The sequence below is a fragment of the Ochlerotatus camptorhynchus genome, unplaced genomic scaffold (genome assembly GCF_037179485.1).
Source record: "Ochlerotatus camptorhynchus isolate MF236.1 unplaced genomic scaffold, CSIRO-AGI_Acam_v1.1 ptg000404l, whole genome shotgun sequence".
Lineage (NCBI taxonomy): Eukaryota > Metazoa > Arthropoda > Insecta > Diptera > Culicidae > Ochlerotatus > Ochlerotatus camptorhynchus.
The window spans coordinates 1658511-1682157 of NW_027040890.1; the positions used below are offsets into that span (position 1 = coordinate 1658511).

Below are 23647 nucleotides of genomic sequence, written 5' to 3' on the forward strand. Positions count from 1 at the left end.
CGTTATCAAGCGTAATAGGCGTATTCTTGATTGACAATCTTGTAAGGCACTGTGTTGCCTTCGATTTTGATAGGGTTTGACTCCGCCCGGTGTCGGCTGTTACAGATGTGTGTAAAGTTACTCTTGCTCGGTGACAACTCAAAACCTACCGATTTGGCCCATCTGTTAACGGCATTGACAGCTGCTTGAAGCTTTCTCCGAAGTGAAACTGGTATATGCCCGACAACAACGAGAACGATGTCGTCAGCATAAACAAAGATGTATATATCTTTGGGAAGGTCCCCAAAGACTCCGTTCATAGACACTAGAAACAGTGTGACTGCGAGAACAGAGCCCTGGGGGACTCCAGTCTCTTCCCTTGCGATGTTAGACCTATGATTCCCGATGCCGACTTGGAAGGTTCTGTTCTTGAGGAAATTCTGGACAAAGTGAAGTATGTGGCCGGATAGGCCCCATTCAGATAATTGTTTTAAGACGAAGGGTGTCCATGTCCTGTTATAAGCTTTAGACAAATCCAAAGCTGCTATGTCTACGTGCTGTTGGGCTTGTAGGGCGTCATCTAGAACTTGACCGAGGGAAGCAAAGTAGGTTCCCGTTCCGTAACCTTTACGGAAGGCATGTTGTCGGCAATCCAACAGCTTGTTGTCTTTAAGGAAGTCTGTAAGTCTGCGGTTGACCATACGTTCCAGAACTTTACAAGTGCAATTTGTCAATGAGATAGGCCGGTAGTCCTTTGGATCAGTCGAGGATGATCCATTCTTTGGTATGGGAACTACCAAGCTGTGTCTCCATTGCTTTGGGAAAACATCCTGGGTCCAGTTCTGGTTCAGAAGTGAAAGAAGGATCTGCTTGCCCCTGTGTGGTAGGTGTTTCAGCAATGGGTAACTAATTTTATCAGGGCCAGCAGATTTACCATTACTGTTCGCAAGGGCAAAGCTTAACTCCAACATGGAGAAAGGTTGGTTGATCGGTAGAGAGGAGACGTCTTGTGGAATGGGAACTCTATCTAATGACGTTAAGGAGGCAGCATTGCTTCTGATGAAAAGTTGGCTATAGCCACTAATGGCAGAAAGGCTGGCAAAATATTCTGCAAGTTTATCGGCTACAACCGAGGGGTCTCTCGATAACCCGTTCTCATGTCTGATGGCTATTCCTTTTGTTCTTCTCTTTCCGCTTAGGGAGTTTACCCTACCCCACAGTATTGATCCCGTCGATGAAATCTTCCCAATTCCTGCGTTTGGCATCTCTGATGATTTGTCTGCATTTATTTCTCTTTGACCGATATTCTGCTATCATTCTTCCTTTTTCTGGGTGATCAGGCGGAAGTCTCTTCACTGCTCTCATTGCCTTCTTTCTAGCTTTGATAGCCGCCCTGGTCTCCGGGGACCACCAATGCAGGGCTTTACGGCCGGGGGTGACACTAGTCCTAGGTATGGAACCTTTAGCAGCGTCGAAGATAGTGGTGGTGAGTTGATCGATACTAGACGGGTTATTGACATCTAGACTTGTTTCTATGGCCGTTTCAAATGCGGCCCAATCCGCCTGATCGTAACGCCAGCGAGGGCGTCGAGATGTCTCGGGGGGTTTACTGTTGATACCGATTACAATGGGGCGGTGGTCACTGCCCAGAGGGTCCTCAAGGCAGGACCATATTAGGCGCTTCGTTATATATCTACTGGCCAATGATACATCGATTGCAGTTTCCGTTTGCCCCCGCATAAAAGTGGGCGTTCCATCGTTTAGAACAACTAAATCGTAGTCTTCAGCTATCCCTGCGCAGATAGTTCCTCTGGAGTCCGGGATGCGGGCGCCCCAAAGTGGATGATGGCTATTAAAATCGCCAAGGATCAGTCGGGGCTCGTCAATTTGATCCAAAAGATTAGCATCCAGGTTCGGTAGATCACGGCACTGTACTGCCTATAATCGCATATCAGTCCCATATGGATTTTCGTCAATTTTAAGATAATAACGCTATCCACTATCAATTGGCAACTACTTTCATATTACGTGATAAAACTACGGACTTTGATGATGAAAAATGTGAAAACAACATCAAGTCAGTTTGTCCCATCAAGCAAAGTAATCGCATATCTGTCCCATCCTGAAATTCATTCGTCCAGAGGTCAAGGTACAGTTCTGCTTTTTGAATCGCAATATTTTTCTCTGATATAATAAAACATGCAAACTTTATTGCAAGTGATTTGAACTTGACAAAATTATCGATTAATTTACTATGACTTTCTTAACATTTTCATGGAAATTGCACTTCTTAACTTCAACTGCCATTTTATCAATGCCTTCTTTTTCCATATGGGACTGATATAGGATTATAGGCAGTGTAGGTAAATACTAACAACTGATAATGGGAAAGGTTCCTCGATGCGTGCGGCTGTTGCTAAAGGGTGATACGGTCAAAATTTGGTCAAGGGAAAACGCGTGTAAATCGGTGAAATCGTTTATTTAAAAAATCAAATTAAATTTCTTTTTCAAGTTCAATTAGTATAAAATTCAGGAAAAATATTCAGTTAGGCTTCCGCTTTTCCAAATCCGAATTGCCGGGCCTTACGCTTGACCCCTGCCATCAGATTTTGTATAGCCATCTTGTCCACCTTCTTCGCCGCAGAAAGACAGTTTGCCTTGAACTGCTGCTCGCCCTTAGCAGTTTTTTTGGTCTTCTTTAGGTTCCGCTTGACAATAGCCCAGTATTTCTCAATTGGGCGGAGCTCTAGCGTGTTGGGAGGGTTCTTGTCCTTGGGAACTACCTGCACGTTGTTGGCGGTGTACCACTCCATGGCCTTTTTACCGTAATGGCAAGATGCCAAATCCGGCCAAAACAGTACGGAACAACCGTGTTTCTTCAGGAAAGGCAGCAGACGTTTATTCAAACACTCTTTCACGTAAATTTCTTGGTTGACAGTCCCGGAAGCTATGAAAATGCTGCTTTTCAAGCCACAGGTACAGATGGCTTGCCAAACCAGATATTTCTTTGCGAACTTTGACAGTTTCATGTGCTTGAAAACATCTGCTACCTTTCCCCTTCCTTTTGCCGTATAAAACTCCTGTCCCGGAAGCTGCTTGTAGTCGGCTTTGACGTAGGTTTCGTCGTCCATTACCACGCAGTCAAACTTCGTCAGCATCGTCGTGTACAGCCTCCGGGATCGCGCTTTGGCCGTCGTATTTTGTTTATCATCGCGATTTGGAGTCACTACCTTCTTGTAAGTCGATAGTCCGGCTCGTTTTTTGGCTCGATGCACGGTTGTAGACGATACACCCAGCTTATTTGCGGCATCTCGGAGAGAGAGGTTAGGGTTTCGCTTGAAACTACCGGCAACTCTCTTTGTCGTCTCAGCGGCTTCCGGTTTTCGATTTCCCCCCGATCCAGACTTCCTGGCTGTCGATAAACGTTCCCCAAACACTTTAATTACATTTGTAACGGTTGATTTGGCAACTTCTAGCGATTTTGCCAACTTTGCGTGCGAGTAGCTCGGATTTTCGCGATGCGCGAGCAAAATTTTGATACGCTGCTCTTCTTGCTTGGACGGCATTTTGACAACTGAAGAGTGAATTCCAAAATCAAAATAGGAGCAACATTCTACACACACACACCTTCAAAATGAGGGGTGTTCAGGTTTTTTAAATGCAAAATTGAAAGAAATACGTCAAGTTGATATTGACCAAATTTTGACCGTATCACCCTTTAATAGGCTAGAATCCAGACTAATCGGTGTGAATGGTACCGACGTGTGTAATCCGAGCGCTACAGATTGGTACATGTTGTTTCCTGACTTCAGTAGCCATGTGTACTGTCCTTGAAGGCAACGATTCATGGTATCCACACTGGTTCTGTGTGTTTCATGAATGGCTAGGATGCAGGATGGGTTCTTTTTGATGAGTAATTCGAGATCTGCCAGGTTATTGAAAAACCCGTTCATATTCCACTGGATAGCGATTGTTGCTGAGTCGATCGTCGGTTGGAAAGTTCTACCATTGGAAGACAGGGGTCGTGTGTTCATTGCTGGTAAGAGCTTAATCGTGGTATCGTTCCTTGAGTGAGTTGGTTCATTGGACCAATCGAGTCCGAGCGTTTCATGTTGAAGTCGGTCATATTCGTCAGCGTTTGTTAGGGCTCGGAGTGGTAAGGCCGAGGGGAGCGTAACTTGTCTTAATTGGGTCTCATCGGATGGAGGTAACAGTAATGTGTCAGCTGTCAATGAGGGAGTTGCGGTTGAGATACTAGGCCTTGGAGTTCCTGTCCATCCAGGGGAATGGGCGTAAAAACCCTTGTCTGTCCCTCTTCTGCCATCCCCGGGGTGCCGGGGGTTGTCCGCCAGTTCCGGTAAAAAAGTGACGTCCGCACTGACGGGGCCTCGGCTGCCCCGAGGAGAGGGCAGGGAAAAACCCGGGGAACGAGGGGTGAACCTCTTGTGCGTCCCGGAAACGAAAGAAGCCACTGAGCGTCGGGGGTTATCCACTGGTTCCGGTGGTGGTATAGCTTCCGCACCAGAGGTGCCCCGACTACTCAGGGCATCCGTCGTTTGCTTCATCCAGTTTCTGTTGTTGGTCCATGTTGGTGATTGAGCATTATACGTCCCTAAATCGTTCGTATAGAGTTGTGTAGATTCGTTGCTTGTTTGTTGGTGTCGATTACTTTTCTCCTCATTGTCGGTATTGCTTTTTTCAACGTTGGATAAAATATTAGCCATCGCGCGATGAGTTGGAGATAGCCTGTTTTGTAGTGGTATCGACGAAGAACGAAATTCAGCTAGCGGTTTAAGACTGCATCTCAGGGTCATCATCCGACGGGCCATGTAGGATGTCCGATGTGTTGTCACTGACGTTTGCAGATCTTATTTTGAGGGGTTGGTTAACTTTGGGATGGATCGGCGAACGCAAGCGTTTAGACGATCTGCTTCTCGGTTTCTCGTTTCTCTTGTGGCCGCGGTTACGGCTGCGACTGCGACTACGGCTGTGACTCTTACGGGGCTCATTTTGTTTCTGTTGTTGCTGTTGTTGGAAGTCTTTGTTGTTGGCCTTGCTGGAGTGACTGGACTCTACTGCAGCCTGAGGTGCTGGAAGTCCGACGGATTCAGCATCCTTTCCGGTTTCCTTGAGCAAGGCTAGGTATTGCTGAGATATTTCGTTAAGCTGGCTCTTCGTCGTTCTGTACAGATTTTTGTACATGTTCAGGTCATGCTGAAGTCGGTCCGGGATAACTTGCTGGTCTTGTAGCTTTTTATTCCATTCGTCTTTTTGTTTAAACGCTCTTCCATTTCCGCCAACCTCTTCAGGATTTCCTGATTTTCGTTACTATTGCTGATGTTACCTGCTTGTCCGGATTGTGAAGAATTGTGCCTTTGCTGGTAGATCTTCTTCGCCGCGTCATAAAACAATCCCAGATCAATTCGTATTTTGGCGATTTCATTTTCGGCCACGTAAACTGGACACTTCTTACTCGATACAGGGTGTTCAGAAGACTTGCATTTGGGGCAATGTGGTGCAAAACGGCAGGTGACTCCTCGAACCACCTCGTGGTCACCAGCACACATGCCACAGATTTCTTTTTCCGCACAGCGCAGTTTTGTATGTCCAAACTCCCAGCATTTGTAACACTGCATGGGAGCAGGATAATATGGCCTGGTTTATACACGGAGGTAGCCGAGGTATACGTGTTGTGGGATCGCAGTACCGGATACGGTTAGAATCAACATCGGTGTATTGATCCTATCATCCCCGACGCCTTTCCGGGTGATTCTCCGAACAGAAGATATGCCTTGCCCTGCTAGGATGTCTTTTACTTCCTCCTCGGTGAGATCTACCACTTCGTAGTTGTGTATTACACACTTCACATAATTGTGAATCGGATGCTCTTCGATGCTGATCGGAGTGTGATCGTACAGTTCTTTCAAAGATTTCAATTTATCTACCTGCTCTGGTCTTCTGACTTTCAGGGCGTAGCGGGTTCCTCGATTTTCGGGAAATGCACCCTCTATTAGTCCGCAACATTGCGTTACGGATAGACTAACCACAGTCGGATTTTTTGATAGCACCGCTGGTTCAACTGGTTGTAGTCGTAGGATTGTCAGTGGGCCATTAACGTTTTGTGGGTCCATCCATTCGGGAACTGTACGTCCCCTGTATGATCCATCAATGGTATTACAACCCGTTGCTCCACCACCAGGATCCCCATCGAGGGGAAAGTCCCATCCCGACTTCATAGTCGAGATGGCATTGAAAGGTTTTCAGCAAGCGAAGTCCAGAATAGCGTCGTATAACTTCCGCGGTGGAGATGCCTTTATGTACAGCAGTCACAGCACAGCAGCAGAACTCTCAGTGTGATGCAGACGAACAGCAGTATGGTTTTTTTGCACACAACTATACACACGATTCGCGAGCGAATGAGGCTATACTAACGGAGGTAATTGTTTGCCTTTTGTTTATCACTATCGAATAGCGCGTGTATGAAATTAAATTGTTATCGATTTTCAAATATTTTTGAAAGCTTTTCGCATATTTTAGATGTTGTATACTGAGATACAGTTACTTTTGTTATTGTGAACTATATAAATACCTAAAATACTTCAATTTTCTTAAATATGAATTGAATAGTGGCGGAAAATTTTTAAATTCATTTTCTGGTTTGTTTACGTTTTGGACATAGGCCCATTTCAAATGTTACTTCTAGATATGTGTGCAGAAATTATGACCGGTCATGTATTAGGTTTAGCAAAATACTCTACGAGGGGAGGAGAGGGTCTTAAAAACTCTCAAAAATTATGCTACGACATTTATGCATGGTCCCTGCTCGTCAGGTCAAGGAAGATCACTTTGCAATGTTGATCAATAATAAACAGGTAGGTATTGCGCATGGCATACCAAACTGGTCTAATAAGCGTGTTTTCATTCATTTCCGTCTAATCATCTTGGTGTTTTCGGTGCACTTATTTCTTATGATGCAAGCTATAAGTGCTCCGAAGGCACCAAAACGATTCGACGGAAACGTGCACTTTTATCATACTTTTTTGCATTTTTGAGGGCAGTCCAGTTTCAGATGCAATCAGCAATATTATCTGGAAAAAGACAGTGTTGTTCATCGACTTTATGGACGAGGGACCCACAATAAGACACATGGCATGCTGAAACAAGCAAAGCGATATCCTTGAATTATTCTGCTCCACTTCGGCAGTGCGGGTGCAGTTCGATGCACATTGCCTTAGCAGCTACTAACCATTCTCTCGATTACCGCACTCTCTAACAGCAGCAATGCCGGCAATGGGGCAAAGGTGGCACTATCTGCGCAAAAGTTAAGTGGTTACACATCGCGATCTGTTTTTTTTCTTCTTCGATTTTTGGCAGCAACCGCAATCAACAACACACAAACTAGCGAAACCCCCCCAACCAAACGCATCGTTCGTGGGGGCTATATTTACTGTTTCTTCTGATGAAGCAATCAACCCGATAATTGGGCTCTTCTTGATTTCTTCTTCCACCGACAAAAAAAAAAACCGGGTGGGGGATCGTTCGGCATTTCCCTCTACCCCGTTACGTAGTTTCGTTCTTTTTCTTATATGAATGTACATTAGTTTTCCGGAGGCCCGCTGATTGAAAATTGCCAGCTATATCGAGCTGAAAGAATTATTCTTCCTACCAGAACCATTGAAAAATGAAGAGGAGGAATGCCTATCGGAAACTTACCTGTTTACGTGCACCGCGGTTGCGTGTGTGTGAGAGAGCCTGGTTCTGCTATTAATTCCAATATCGGGAAAATTGGTATCCGATGATAGTGCTTCGGCAAGAAATCAAGAATTTTCAACCCGTTTCCTTCTTCCGGTGGTTTTTCTTCAGGCACCCAACTCAGCAAGGCAAAATTTGGTCAATTTTTCAGAGCACATGCTACGCCAGCACTGATTTTTTCTTCATTCTTCGCATTCACTTCGAGAGATTATCTACGACAGATTCTCACCGACAATATTTTGACACTTGGGCACTCGGAATGTGTTGACACTTCCCGACGTTCCTGGCAGCACACTCCAGCTGAATATTGACCCTCGAAATCACTAGCTTCCGCCGCTCTGGCAGGTGCAGCACCCGAAAGGAAGAAAAACAACAAAACACGAACGATCGATAAAAATCCTCCGTTTTCTACCTTCTGCCTTAAGCTTCTTCTTCACACTCCCGGATCAATTCGCTGCTGGCTGGCTGGTTGGCCCGTTTTTTTTTTTTGCCTTTGCCCCGTCTCTCGCACACACAACTTTCACGGGGGACGGGATTTTTTCCTCCTCGTTCACTACCTACTTCGAACTGAAATCCGGAAACCGAAATTACGCAAATTCCACACCCCGAGGCTGCAACGATTATTTTCTTTTGTATGGAAACTTGCTCGCACAGCAGTTCGCGCAAACTGCACACAAACTGTTCACGAAAATATCCGTGCACTGGCCTTTTTTACAATAATAATCCTCGTCTTTGCTGTCGGTCAGTCGTAGGAATTGATGCCATTTTTGAGTAACAACCAAAATCGCACCACCGAAGTGAAAAAGACAGAACTTGTGAATGTGTGGTTGTGGCTGAAGGATGCTGGCTGGGTGCGAGAGAAGAAGATGCGGGTGCGGGAGAGAGATAAAAATGCAAGAGAGAACTGTCACGGTGACAGCTCGCAGTTGCACAAAGTTAGGTGCTCGGAGTGAGGTAGGTGAAGTGGTATAAAGTTGTCTCGAATGGATTAGGTTGAAACGGTGGAAAACCAAGCCAAACAATCGAAGGGGTCGTTAATCCTATAGTCGCTATATTCATAGTCTGGCGGATAGAATTTCGGGAACCAATTGAACTGTCAAAAAGGGGAACCAATTGAGCGGTACTGAATTTTGCAGTTAGAGTATTGTAATCGTACCAAAAAAAATATATAAAATTTTGTTCATTTGAATCAAAAATGTAACAGTTTGTTTAGCTAAACAAATAAATTATGTAACAATATATGTAATTCAATCGAACTCAAAAATAGATAAACTGACCAACATTTGGGTAAACCATTCTTAGCGTGTCATGCTGTCTTTCTCTTGTGTTTTGTGGACACCGGTAGTATTTTTTTTTTCGAGTGCTACAGCTATTTTTGTTTTGGTACGGAACTGTGGTGGATCCTACCGCTGGTGGTCATTCCGATCGGCGACGACAAGGATAAGTAGTGCAAAGGTCCCGCCGAATCAAAAACCCTGAAAATTCTACTCAGCTTTGTCATCGAGGAGAAATTTCCGGCTACACAAATCCACAGCCCAAGTGCGTCGTCATTGTCACCTGTTTGTTGGGGTAGAGCGGTGAAAAGCTGCCGGAAAGAGCAGTCATACAGTAGTGAGCGATACCGAAGACTACCACCGGATGCTTCCTGCCGGGGAAAGCTGCGAAAGAGAAAGAAGAACTGACAAAGAAGGTGGCTGAATCTGATGGCAAATTTAATTGATAAATTTATCAACGAATTGGCGACGGCCGGATCGTTTTTGTTTTTTTTTCCGGCACGGGGTGTTGGCCACGTTCGTCATTCTTTGTAAGTAGTAATACTATCTTTTGTATTGGTATTGATATTGATTATTGATCTCTTCTGTTTCAGTGCACGATATGCCGCACGAGGCAACTCTTCCATATGTCATCCAGGTTCAGCCGGAGGGACGCAGCCAAGACTTAGATGCTGACTGCCGGAGCAGGTTTCATAGGAGCGCTGGTGACCTTAGGGGGCAGTGGTGCCACCACGGCAATGGAAGGTTTCACCTCTTGGATTGTACCGCTTACGGCGCAAGGATTCTTACACACGGTGACGATTTTGGCGGATCTGCGCAGCGAACATTTTGCCGTCCTACTGATGAGCATCCGACTGATAGGAGTGAGATGTACATGGAGCACTTGAAGCAAATCTCCTAACCCCCAACCCCCCACCCCACCGCCTGCTAAGTTCAAATTAAAAGCATAGACTGAGAATAGGTTCTCCATCCCTGTATAGAAGAAAAATTAGAATTTAGACATATTTTATTTGATAGATGAATGACAAATGTGCATGAATAAAAAAGTGAAGGAATAGGTATTTTTTAAATGCATCTGAATAAAAAAATTTGATTTTCTTTTTTGGTAATCAGTTGTTTATTGAGCATACTGTTCATATTGCCATAGATTTACTGTCCTGTCTTTTCTCACGTTGTACTATTGTACGGGAAATGCGCAATCGAAATAAAATGAATTTTTTAATAATCTTCTCCCTGATAGAATGACATGTTGGAATATGCAACGCAGGAACATTATTAATTAATTCGAAAAGTTGTTGGTCCAAGCATGAGTTAACTATCTTAAGACGATCAAAATTGTGTTTGAAAATCTCTTCTAATTCTAAGAAGAAATTAAAAGTGTTCATATTAACGTATGTGAGAGCACTTCCCGTATAGTCCTTAAGATGAGTAAAAAAAGTTATGTCGCTTAAGGGCATATCCTGAGCCAGACAATTATTGATGCATATTTTACAAGCTTGAGACCGTTGCATTATCTTCTGCATAACCATACCAGATAAGTAATAAACCACGTTCTGCTCAGAAAATCGAGTGCACAGTGTAGCACATTCTTCGATCACTTCATTATCGTTGGATTGCTCATCTTCTTCGCAGAATTTGTTGACTGACATGACAGATTGATCTGTACGATTGCTGACCAATTTGCTCTCGGTAGCTTTTGTACTCAAATACGATGGAAATTCGAGAAGCCAGCTGTTATTTTCCCACTCATATGAAGTCTGCTCAACACTGTTCAGATATTGAGAAACAGTAAGTAGCTTCAAGTTGTCTTTCAATTGCAATGCATTTGGTCTCATTTGACGACTCCGCAACTGAGAGAATATGTTCTCCAACGAATCTTGAGTCAGCCTTCCACCGAGGAAAAAGTCAAAATTTTCATGTTCCAAGAAGTACTCCTGAAGCCGCAATACACTATCCGTTGCCATTACTGCTGCTGATTGCCAAGGTTTACTTTGAATTTTCGCACCGACTCTGCAGCCGAAAATGATCGATCGAAATTTCATTAACGAATTGATAGAGCTCTTGTACGCATCTTCATTCATCCTGCTAAACGATAGCTGTATAGATCGTGATTTCATCATTGTGAACCATGTGGAAATGGTATCAATCAAAAAAGCAGTGGTCAAAACTTCTTCCCTACCGGTTTCTTCGGTGAAAACCCTCAGAGCAGCTGCTACGCCATGATTCACATAGTTTGTGGAGTTCTTTACTTTCATTTTCTCGAAGTTTGAGCTGTTTCGATCGAAATTTACATCCTCCAGCTTTAGTCCACAAGCCATCTTAAGGTCACAGTTTTGCTCGTAAGTAACAAGCTCTTGTAGATGAGTAATGTCAGCTACCCTGGAGAAGAGACCATTTTCATATGCTACTTGTTCGTCCAACTCGATTATACGATTAGCAATCCAACCTTGTATCATACACTTGCATACGTGGACACTATCTGGTAGCAGTTCGAGTGTACGAGAGGCATCTACCGGATGAGGGATTGGCTTATTACTCAACACTTTTCCTCTTGCATGCTGAACTCCACAGTCGTTCCAAAGTCTTTTGTTGGTTCCTATGAAAGGAAATGAAAATAATTTTTTTGATGACCTAATTAGTCCGCGTATACTATCCATAAACGCATAACAGTCCCATTATCATAGGAACTCAAGCGAACATGTGACGGTTATGCTTTTATGGGAAGTATAGCGTTCTATCAATTTTAAATACAATAAAATTTAATTACCACTACAATCACTAACAACCGCATGTACATGAAGACCGCACGATTCGGTTCTTCGGATGATGTTATATAATATTGATTTTATTGTTCCGTGTTGAATCGAATCACCAGTAAAAAAGTAGCCTACCACTTGCTTCCAACGTGATCGCAACCCGAAAAAAAATAACAACAAAAATACAATAAAAAACAATGTAACAATAAGACGAAAATTATTGTCTTAACAATGATTAATATTGTTACGTCTACAATAAATTTACCTTGATTTATGTTGTACAAAACAGCAAATTTCATGGTAAATGGAAAATTTACAATAAAAAAGGGGGGTTGTTAAGTATCTTAACAATGAAATTTTCGTGATTTCCCCATATAATTTTTTTTCAATAACATTATATATTATTGTTATTTTACTGTTGGTTGACGAATTTATTGATTTAAAAAAATAACAGTGTACTTTAGAGTGTATGTGTTGGCTTGACAGATCTACTTTATCGACTTTAAAAATAAATCGAAAAAATAAAACATCGCCCCGGGAAGGGAAGGGGGGGTATGTCTGTTAGGGGTGAGTCCTTTTTTTACTGGTTATGGATTGAGATTCGATCCGGAACTTGTGAGAAATGGAGGCCAACTCCCCTGCACTCGATCTCCCTAGGTCACGTCGCCTTGGTGGTTGAGCGTCGTTGATAAGTTAATGAATTCGACTGGAGAGAATCGCCCATGAAATATGCTTCCACCTGAGAGTTCCTTCCTGACATCTTCAAGTGGTGGAATTTTTTGTTATTATTGACTGCACGGAAAAGGTCTGCATCAAGCGGGATTTAGGATAAGAGATGAACGGACGCGGACTGGCTGGTTTTGAGCCAAACGAACTGTCAAAGCAAGAGCCATACGAGCAGCGCCTATCTTGATTACATTGGCAGTGTTGCTGACCCTCTCATAGTCTGCATGCTTCAATCAGATTTATTTTTATTGTTCGTGAAGTAACCCACAATGAAAACACACCAATATTTAATGTAACAACAATTTTTATTGTAATAGAATTGTTCATTATTGTTCATGATCGAATCATGTTAACAATAAAATAAATGAAAAATACGATAAAAATCATTGCAACAACATTTTATTAAGTACATTCATTGTACAGCTAGGTAGCAGTTTTGCCGTTTTCGGAAGGGTACAACATTATAACAATAATTTTTATTGTCGACAATAAATATTAATGTTAGAGCATTGTTTCCACTGAAAATTTCACTGTAATTTTTTTTTCGGGAAACCAACCAGCATAAATACCATCACGTGGTTTGCTAATCCTTCATGGCCGGGGAGGGTTATCTTGCCAACGTACTTCTTAAGGTTGTTGCAGAAATTTTCACCGGGTTGGATGGCCATCTCATCAAACACCAACGCACAATGCCTGTTTGCATCCTTAATACTGCCCACTTTATGACTAAGCAGCTCGAAAACTTCTTCAAGAACACTGCTTTCGAGATGCAACTCTTGCATCCGTTCCCGAAGTGTTCTGCTGCTGGGTAAAAATCGTTTTTTCCGTTCAGCTTCATAGGCAGTATGACCGCAAGCAAATCTGCTCCGCAATCCTTCGACAATGCTCTCGTTGGACCATTTTCGTATTTTTTTTATTCCTGTGGTAAGCAAATGGTACTGATCTTTTCCTGTCGTACATTTCATATCCTCGAGCTTTCTTTTTAGATTCAGGTTCTCTTCCTTGCTTTCTTCCGATGCACTAAAATGTATTAATAAATATAGGATACATTGCATTTCAAAACATTTAAGACAAAAATACCTTCGATTAACGCTGCAATTTTCACAGTTGCTCACTTCAACTTGTAGCTTATCTAACTTCATACACGAAAAGAATTATTCATATTGAATGTATTAAGCAAACCACATAGATTTTTGCCATTGCCATCCGCTCATAAAAAGTATAAGGATAAGTAATTAAACATATGTATAAGTCTTATGGATGCAATGAATCGTGCTTGAATGAAAAGTATAAGGCTGACTTATACTTTTTATGAACTTTGAAACATAAGAATTATTGAATTCGATATAGTATTGATGAAGTCCTTTTTCAATATTGTTTACTTTTATATTTCATTAGAAAAAAGCAAAAAAAAAAACGAATGTGTGAATAGATTTTTTTATGAATAATGATAGATATATGAGTGGTATAAAACTTCATGCATCATCTCGTGCATCGTGCATCGTGCATACTGGAACCCGAATTATTTACAGCACCGAGCTTTCGAGCATTGATCTGGAAAGTATAGTGTGCAACTGAAGATGAATTTCGCACTGCTTTATGATTGGGATCCGAAATTGTCCTCATGCCGTTGATCCTTCTGCATACCGAGAGCACCTGTCGTACCGAGTATCTCGCGTTGATGATTTAAAAACTATTAATGGAATGATGATTATTATATAAGCTGTAAATTTTCTACTCACGTAGTTGACATCCTTTTCCGATTCAGTCAAAAACAACTGTTATTTTTCAAAGCAGTGCTATGTAAAAAGTATAAGTGAATATTTATAGTTTTTGGTCATAACATATGATTAATGCTTTTCAATAAAATATCTCTTGGTTACTATGTGTGCCTGCATGAATTTAATGTGAGTGAAATAATGAATAACATTTAGTATAAGGTAATGAGAAGTATAAGTCTATTCTTATGAACAAAATAATTGATTTTCTTTGAGTGTACCTCCCAGGCCCTCTGGGTGTAAAAACGCCTCGTTGAGAAACTCTACATGGGTATACTCGATGTCCACCGGAATAAAATCACCCCCTGTTTCATGCTGATTACTTGCATCAAAGCTTTCCGGAACTTGCTTATCGTCACCATCAGTAAAGGAAATCAGCTTCTTTTTCTCCCGAAACTGTGGAACGGATTTCAACACAGGAACTGCATAACTTAACTTCAATATTTTTCCACTTGATGACAAATACAAATCCTTTTCATCGAAGTGCAACTGAAAATATGAATGAATCGTAAATTAATTAAAGCTTCAGCTCTGTATGTTGATATTAACTTACACTGCACAGTCGATAACTTCCAGACACCGCAAAATCATAAGGCAACTCGCAAAACTCTATCCACTTATTTTTCACTATAATATTCTTCGGAAATCGAAATAAAGCAATGTTTTTTATGTTCATCCGCCAGTTGCTGATGCAATTTTTATAGATGCATTTCATTTTTGCGACGATGCAAAAAGCTGACTTGTTTACCTTTTCACCAACATTCAAAGAGTCATGTTCAGCTCCAATATTTTGCCGTGGTGCCAGTTTTTTTGTTCAAAATTCAAGGTTGCCATTTTTTAGGTTTTTTTATCCGCCAGACTATGAATATAGCGACTATACACAGCAAAAAAAAAATTTAATATCGATCAACGTAATTCAAGCTGATGTATGAAATAATCATGTAAAAGCAAAAAGCAGATACAATATTACATCAATGGATGTCATTTTGTTCGCAAAATCGATGTACATCGTACAATGTGATATTACACAACCGATGGATTGACCTGGTTGCAGCAGTTTCGATGTAATATTCAACAACTTTTTTTGCTGTGTAGTGGAAACTAACGATTTAAAATTAGCTCACTACTTGACTAGCTCATTTGTCCCAAGCAAATCGATCAACGTACCCCATTCTAGTCGAAATTCTAGTACTACACTTTTTTATTTGCTATGAAAGTTTGACAGATAAAGTGAGGGACTCATGGATTTTCCTATGTTTTTTTTCCTTGATTTGTTCTAAGAGAAAAGATGACAATACGGGGGCGAAAATGAACCATTTTTCTGTCAAACGTGAACCAGCTCCTGATTGGGCGATTTCATGTGCGTAAGATAGAGATAGAGATAGATAAAGATAGAGATAGAGATAGAAATAAAAGAGGAAGAAGCCAATTGTCACCTCTTCCTCTTAGGATTTGTTTTCCGTCGATCTTGTTTTCCGTGCTGAGCATCAATGCTACCGACGCCAGGGAGGCAGCTCCCACACCTGGACCCTACCTACCGACCCAGCAACTCATGAACTGGGGACCAACGGCTTTACTTCCCTGATATAGGCTGTAATGTGAAGGGGCTATAAGACCAGAAGGTTCCTAAGAAATGTGCTCAACTTTTTGGCTCAGCTCTGGTACTATCTTCGGTCCCAAGCTAATCGATGCACCCCTCGAAACAAAGGAAAATCCCAGGGGTTTGTCACATCTAATACCCCGTTCACATTACAACGTATATCACGAGGTATATCACGTGATATACGCTGTCTTGCAATGAGCACTCATACATCTAGTTTTCACTGGAAATCCTACACAGCAAAAAAAAAAAATGTAATATCGATCAACGTAATTCAAGCTGATGTATGAAATAATGCTGTAATAGCAAAAAGCAGATACAATATTACATCAATGGATGTAATTTTGTTCGCAAAATCGATGTACATCGTACAATGTGATATTACACAACCGATGGATTGACCTGGTTGCAGCAGTTTCGATGTAATATTCAACAACTTTTTTTGCTGTGTATGTATGAGTGCTCATTGCAAGACAGCCTATATTACGTGATATAGGCTGTAATGTGAAAGGGGTATTAATCGCAATTCTAGAGGCTCGAAAAATTTCACACAACAAATCAATCTAAGAAAAATCTTCTTTCATTTCTCGCATCTTCTTGCATCGTGTATCATTTTTTTTAGCAGGAAATCTCAGAATCGTCATCAATCTTATTTCTATCTACTCAACGTGCGCGCAGCTAACCACAGCAAAACAAAAACTTTTCTGCATCGTAGATAGAGCCATCACCCTCTAGAAAATCCCCTAACCACTAATTTTATCTGTCAAACTTTCATAGCGAATCAAAACAAACATAGTGTAGTACTCGAATTTCGACAAGAAGGGGGTTCATTAATCGATTTGCTTACCAATTCTTCAATACACGACGTGTAAATATTTACATGACTGACACATCTTAGGTAATCATGACATTTTGATCTTTAAAAACAACGCGCATGAGAAAAAGAGACCTACACACAAATAAAAATCGTTAATAAAATTAAAAAAGCATCGGTGAAATTAAAAGTTTGCGTTGGTACTTTTTGGTAGAAAGCGGTTAGCTTTTAAATCGAAAGTTTGTCAACTGTCAGGTTAAAAGTTGCCCACTCATGACTTTTAAAAGTTACCTGAGTTTTGTCAAAAAATCGTAAATATTTACGCTGTGTGCAGCGATGAATAGGCTAGTGGAGTAGTGAGCCAATTTTAAATCGTTAGTTTCCACCGGTTGCTATATATGTGTACACATAAAAGCCATGTGTAACCACACATACTATTCATTTGACTCATTGCATAGAGATCTCCAAGCGCAATCTCACGAACACTAAAATCCAACATCCATTTATAAAAATAAAGAAGAAGAAGAAGCAAAAAGGTATAGCGATATCACAACTACTTAAAACGGTAGCGCGCGGTCTCACGCAAACTCTTGTGCATCTGGAGAACTCTATATGTATTGCTGATTGCATCTGAAACTGGACTGTCAAAAAATGCCAAAAGTGTGATAAAAGTGCACGTTTCCGTCAAATCGGAGCACTTATTGCTTGCATCATAAGGAATAAGCAACAATCAAAACGAAACTAACGATTTTAAATTGGCTCACTACTTGACTAGCCTATTGGTCCCAAGCAAATCGATTAACGTACCCCATTCTAGTATAAATTCCAGTAATACACTATGTTTGTTTTGATTCGCTTTGAAAGTTTGACAGACCTATGTTTCGAGGGGTGCATCGATTAGCTTGGGACCGAAGATAGTACCAGAGCTTAGCCAAAAAGTTGAGCTTGTTTCTTCGGGACCTTCTGGTCTTAGAGTTAACTCTATGGAATAAGTGCATCGAAGACACCAAGACGATTAGACGTAAACTTGCAGTTTTATCACACTTTTTAATAAGTGAAAACGCGCTTATTAGTCCAATTTGGTGTGAAACGCGCAATACTTCTAAGTGGATTCTGTTTATGTGTGGTCACATGAAAATCAGGTGGAATTTCTCATGAAAATTCGTCAATAAAAATGTGTACACCGTGAAAATTTTGGAACAACGGACTTTTTAATATGAGCCCGTTCTGTTTGTATAACTATTTTTATACCAGCAATAACCTCATCAGGCACCCAAAGTGCGGCTCTGGATTCGGGCCTCCAACTCGTCATCGATGTAACCTTACCGGTGCCAGACAGAAGTAGAAAAAATAATCGAACGTTTTGCTCCAGCAAAAGTAGCACCGCGAACCAAAAGTTAATAAAATTAGAAGATTATCCGGTGGAAAATGTTCCGTTTTCATCCACTTTGCTGGCTGGTGGCCGGCGTCGCTCTGCTTTCGTTAGCAGCCGTCCCGGCTCGTGCGGAACCGGGAGAAACTCTGGTACTGTTGGACAACTTAGCCATCCGCGAAACGCACTCCATTTTCTTCAAGAGTCTGCAAGGTAAACGATGCCGGGCTGTGACGTGTCCCAAATGTAAAATAAAACATTTTCGATTTTTGAAAAACTTTTTCAGAACGTGGCTACAAACTGTCCTTTAAGCTTGCGGATGACGCTAGTTTAGTACTTTCCAAGTACGGTGAGTTCTTGTACAAGCACTTGATCCTTTTCGCACCATCGGTGGAGGAGTTTGGCGGATCGTTGAGCGTCGAAGCTATCACCGACTTTGTCGACAATGGTGGAAACGTTCTGGTTGCGGGAAGTTCGAGTTCCGGTGATGCCCTTCGGGAGCTTGCGTCCGAGTGTGGTTTCGAAGTAGATGAGGAAAATGCCGCTGTCATCGACCACCTGAACTATGACATTTCGGACGGTGGAGATCATACGTTGATCGTTGCTTCCCCGGAAAACCTGATCGATTCGGAAATTGTTGTGGGTAAGAAATCTGTTGGACCACTGTTGTACCGCGGAACGGGTCTGTTGGCAGACAAGGAAAATCCATTGGTACTGCAACTGTTGACAGCTGATAGCACTGCATACAGTTACATTCCGGATGCCCCCATCAAGGAGTACCCACATGCCGTTGGTAAGGGAACACTTCTGATTGCCGCGCTCCAGGCACGCAACAACGCTCGAGTTGTCTTCTCGGGATCGCTATATTTCTTCTCCGATGAAGCTTTCCTATCGTCCGTTCAACGCGCTCAGGACGACAAATTGCACGGTAAATCCGGTAACCAGGATGTGGCGACTGCTATTAGCCAGTGGGTCTTTGGCGAAAACGGCGTCATCCGAGTCCGTTCGGTTAAACATTCCAAGGAAGGAGAGAAGCAGCCACCAGCTTCGTACACAATCACCGATCCGGTTGTTTACACTATTGAAATCGAAACCCTTGCTGCTGATGGTAAATGGCAACCGTTCCAGGCCAACGACGTCCAGCTGGAATTTGTCCGTATTGATCCATTTGTGCGAACGACTCTGAAATCGATCGGTGGAGGACGCTACCAGGCCAAATTCAATATCCCGGACGTATATGGCGTTTATCAGTTTAAGGTTGATTATGATCGAATCGGGTACACCCATCTGTACTCGACGACTCAGGTTTCGGTTCGTCCGCTGACGCACACCCAGTACGAACGTTTCATCCCGAGTGCTTATCCTTACTATGCGAGCGCTTTCTCGATGATGGTTGGAATGTTCCTGTTCTCGATCATCTTCCTGCACTACAAGGATGATTGTTCCCCCGTCAAAGGAGGCAAGGTTGCCGATAAGAAGACTCAGTAGGTAAGTGAAGCAGTTGCTTTTACTATCATTCGATCCGTTCGATAAAGGAACGTTTATAAATGTAAGCATCTGATAGGTTCATAGACACAATAAAGATCGAATCACAATTTCTCCGATCAGATGAATAACTATTAGTAGAATAAAAAGAAAATTCATGCTCGGTTGTTCTAGATGCTTTTTTTTTAATCTTAAATACGGGTCAATCAAGCAATACAGCTTGATTGAAAGTTCCAGTACATTATTAATGATTCACACATTGAAATGTATTGAGGCTGGGCTTATCGTATACGAAAATAGCTTCGGAATTTAAGCTTCTTGCAATTATTTATAAAAACGATGGTTGCAGGAGAATTCTACCCATAATGCAACTGCCAGTCAGTGGGAATTAGATTGTAAATACACAAACACACACCCAGATATCCAGGTTGGTTGTAAGAGCAACCGTAACGGTACGCTGCTAATCTCAAATTTAGCAGCCCTCATCATAGCGCAGTTACCGTGTCGGGGGTTGCCATACGAGTAACTAAAATAGCAGTCGGCTTCTCGGTGAGAAGCGCGTTACCAAATTTAGCAGCGCGGGATAAAGGTTGCTATTCGTAGAAATGTCAAAATGCTCACTACCGGTACGGACTACGGCGAATAAATTGATAACCGCGATAGCAGCGACCGGTGTGGAGAAGAGTGACTAAACTAAAATGAGAGCGCTGTGCGCTGTTGAAATAGTCGCGCAAATGACAACGACCGTTACGGTTCCTCTAATGAGCTTGTGGAGAAGTCCCTATTCTCGCGTGAGGTCGCTGTCTTCAAATACCTTCTCCAGTTTCTTCCAAGCTTCACTGGCCGTTTTCGTATCTTGAACGTGAACACACAGCGTTGGATCACCTTCTCAAGGTGGTTTGTTTAAAAGGACGTTAATAGATGGAAGCACAGCGTTGGATCTAGGCCGAAAATGATTTTACCTCGGGCTCACCGGTCCTTGCCGACGTTTACAGCAGGCAAGTTTCCTTCTTCATCCGGAGAAGGTTCCACAACTTTTCAACTTCCAGATACGTCCGTAGCGCAAACTTCCACGTGTGCCAGTTTTCGCGACCGACAAGTTTTTCGATTGCTGGCTTTCCAGAAGAAATTTGAACTCCGTTACCTGCTCTTTTCATCTTAAGTTAAAACAATCTTTATTTTTTGAACTTTCTTTTTTTTTTTTTTTTTTTTTTTAACTCTATTTGTTCCAAATTCAAAATAAATTACATTTCATTTTTAACCTAGGTGCTCCAGTTACTGCAGTAACGTACCAGCCTTAATTGTTATGATATATATCTAAGTGTTTTTACATTGTTCCTGTCTTGGCAATTCAGTATTTTAAACAGGTTTTTTAAACCTGCATGTCAGTATAACAATTGATAGCTTAAAACTAAATAACTAAAACTAAATCTTATCTAAGTATAAAGGGAATTAATCGTTGCAATTGAGGATTGCAACGATTTTTGCCTGAAATTATTCATTATTTTGTTGGACATTACTTCTAAAGTCTCAACATTCGAAATTCTATGTACCTCGGTAGTACTGTACCAGGGAGGCAACTTCAAAATCATTTTCAGAACTTTGTTCTGAATCCTTTGAAGTGTTTTTTTCCTGGTAGTGCAACAACTAGACCATATTGGCACAGCGTAAAGCATGGCCGGTCTAAAAACTTGTTTAAATATTAGAAGTTTATTCGTCAGGCAAAGTTTGGATTTCCTGTTTATAAGAGGATACAAACATTTAATATATTTGTTACATTTGGCTTGAATGCCCTCAATGTGATCTTTAAAAGTTAATTTTTGGTCAAGTATTAATCCAAGATATTTCACTTGGTTTGACCAGGAAATTGGAACTCCGTTCATAGTGACTCTGTGACTACTACTAGGTTTCAAAAACGAAGCTCTAGGCTTGTGTGGAAATATTATAAGTTGAGTTTTGGAAGAGTTGGGAGAAATCTTCCATTTTTGTAAATAAGAAGAGAAAATATCTAAACTTTTCTGCAGTCTGCTGCAAATAACACGAAGACTTTTTCCTTTAGCGGAAATGCCTGTGTCATCAGCGAACAAAGATTTGTGGCAACCCTGAGGCAAATCAGGGAGGTCCGAAGTGAAAATGTTATACAATATAGGCCCAAGAATGCTACCCTGAGGAACTCCTGCTCTAACAGGTAGTCGATTAGATTTGGAATTTTGATAATTTACCTGCAGAGTTCTGTCAGTTAAATAATTTTGAACTAATTTCATAATATAAAGTGGAAAATTAAACTTTTTCAATTTAGCAATCAAACCTTCATGCCAAACACTGTCGAATGCTTTTTCTATGTCTAGAAGAGCAACTCCAGTTGAGTGGCCTTCCGATTTGTTTGAACGAATTAAATTGGTAACTCTTAAGAGTTGATGAGTAGTTGAATGCCCATGGCGAAATCCAAACTGCTCATCTGCAAAAATTGAGTTCGTATTGATGTGAAGCATCATTCTATTCAAAATTATCTTTTCAAAAAGTTTACTTATTGAAGAAAGCAAACTTATTGGACGGTAGCTAGAAGCTTCAGCTGGATTTTTATCCGGCTTCAAAATTGGAACAACTTTTGCATTTTTCCATTTATCAGGAAAGTATGCCAAATGGAAACATCTGTTAAATAATTTTACCAGGAAAGATAAGGTACTCTTTGGGAGTTTTTTTTTATGAGGATATAGAATATTCCATCATCACCTGGAGCTTTCATATTCTGAAACTTTTTAGTTATAGACCTTACTTCGTACAAATCAGTCCCCCAGGAATCATCAAAAATATTTTCCCGAGAGAAAATATTCAGAAAATCCCGAGCAACCTGATTCTCAATAGGACTAGTAAGACCCAAACTGAAATTATGGGAACTCTCGAATTGCTTAGCAAGTTTCTGAGCTTTTTCCAAATTTGTGATCAAAATTTTACCACCTTCTTTAAGCGCTGGAATAGGCTTTTGAGGTTTTTTCAAAATTTTTGTGAGTTTCCAAAAAGGTTTGGAACTCGGGTCTAATTTAGAAATATTATTTTCAAAAGTTTTGTTCCTCAGGGCAGAGAATCGCTTTTTAATTTGTTTTTGCAAATCCCGCCAGATAACCTTCATGGCAGGATCGCGTGTTCTTTGATATTGTCTCCTACGAACATTTTTAAGACGGATCAAGAGCTGAAGATCGTCGTCTATTATAATTGAATCGAATTTAACCTCGCATTTTGGTACTGAGGCAGCTCTTGCTGCAACTATAGAAGTAGTCAGAGATTCAAGAGCATAATTAATTTCATCTTTGGTTTGCAAAGGAATGTTTGGATCGAAGTTATATTCCATAAATGTTCGATATTGCTCCCAATTAGCTCTATGGTAATTGAAAGTAGAGCTGTTGGGATTACAAATTATTTCTTGGGATATTTCAAAAGTTACTGGAAGGTGATCAGAACCGAAGTCAGCATGGGTAACCAATTGGCTACAAAGTTGACATGAATCAGTTAAGACCAAATCAATAGTGGAGGGATTTCTTGCAGAAGAAAAGCATGTTGGGCTGTTTGGATATTGAATAGTGTAATAACCTGCAGAACAATCATCAAACAGAATATTACCATTAGAATTGCTTTGAGCATTATTCCATGAGCGGTGTTTTGCATTAAAATCACCAATAATAAAGAATTTAGACCTATGACGGGTAAGTTTCTGGAGGTCACCCTTGAGAAAATTCTTTTTCTGGCCTACGCATTGGAATGGCAAATAGGCAGCTATAAACGTAAGTTGTCCAAATTTTGTTTCAACAGAAACTCCCAAAGTTTCAAAAACTTTGGTTTCAAATGAAGAAAGAATTTTATGCTTGATTCGTCTATGAATAATGATGGCAACGCCTCCACAGGGTCCATCAAGACGATCATTTCTATAAATCAAGTAATTTGCGTCCTTCTTAACCTTATGGTCAGGTTTAAGGAACGTTTCAGTTATAACGGCAATATGCACGTTATGAACTCGCAAAAAGTTAAATAGCTCGTCTTCATTATCTTTAAGAGATCGAGCATTCCAATTTACAATATTTAATGCTTTAAAATCCATTACTGAATTTTAAAGTCA

The 23647-nt window shown here is 41.2% G+C and overlaps 3 protein-coding genes and 1 pseudogene across 5 annotated transcripts in view; 2 read left to right on the forward strand and 2 right to left on the reverse strand.

The window, feature by feature from the left end:
- The window catches only part of LOC135710870 (leucine-rich repeat flightless-interacting protein 2), a 177849-nt gene extending 169313 nt beyond the window's left edge, over positions 1 to 8536 (reverse strand). For all 3 annotated transcript variants that reach the window (XM_065233575.1, XM_065233576.1, XM_065233574.1), the window contains exon 1: positions 7693 to 8536. The gene's annotated coding sequence lies outside the window, so the exon portion shown is untranslated. The remainder of the gene's footprint in view (positions 1 to 7692) is intronic.
- LOC135710859 (zinc transporter ZIP13 homolog) lies at positions 5630 to 9892 on the forward strand (annotated as a pseudogene).
- Positions 9893 to 10968: 1076 nt separating this feature from the next.
- On the reverse strand, positions 10969 to 13155 carry LOC135710860 (uncharacterized). The gene is made up of 4 exons (XM_065233554.1): positions 13019 to 13155; positions 11773 to 11909; positions 11185 to 11601; positions 10969 to 11015 (listed from the first exon to the last, which is right to left on the reverse strand). Exons 1-4 carry the CDS (start codon positions 13153 to 13155, stop codon positions 10969 to 10971), a joined length of 738 nt encoding a protein of 245 aa, XP_065089626.1.
- Positions 13156 to 18043: 4888 nt separating this feature from the next.
- Positions 18044 to 19629, forward strand: Ost48 (dolichyl-diphosphooligosaccharide--protein glycosyltransferase non-catalytic subunit Ost48). The gene is made up of 2 exons (XM_065233546.1): positions 18044 to 18264; positions 18338 to 19629. The coding sequence occupies exons 1-2, from the start codon at positions 18108 to 18110 to the stop codon at positions 19537 to 19539; spliced, it is 1359 nt and encodes a 452-aa protein (XP_065089618.1). The 5' UTR covers positions 18044 to 18107; the 3' UTR covers positions 19540 to 19629.
- Positions 19630 to 23647: the final 4018 nt, after the last annotated feature.

Bases quoted from the DNA above. Each gene is read 5' to 3' on its own strand.
- Ost48 (XM_065233546.1), top strand. From the start codon at position 18,108: ATGTTCCGTTTTCATCCACTTTGCTGGCTGGTGGCCGGCGTCGCTCTG. The intron at 18,265-18,337 runs GTAAACGATGCC...AAACTTTTTCAG, and splicing joins TTTCTTCAAGAGTCTGCAAG to AACGTGGCTACAAACTGTCC.
- LOC135710860 (XM_065233554.1), bottom strand. From the start codon at position 13,155: ATGGCCATCCAACCCGGTGAAAATTTCTGCAACAACCTTAAGAAGTAC. The intron at 11,910-13,018 runs GTGAAATTTTCA...GTTGCGATCACG, and splicing joins TTCCCGAAAAAAAAATTACA to TTGGAAGCAAGTGGTAGGCT. The intron at 11,602-11,772 runs GTAATTAAATTT...TTCCTTTCATAG, and splicing joins GGTTGTTAGTGATTGTAGTG to GAACCAACAAAAGACTTTGG.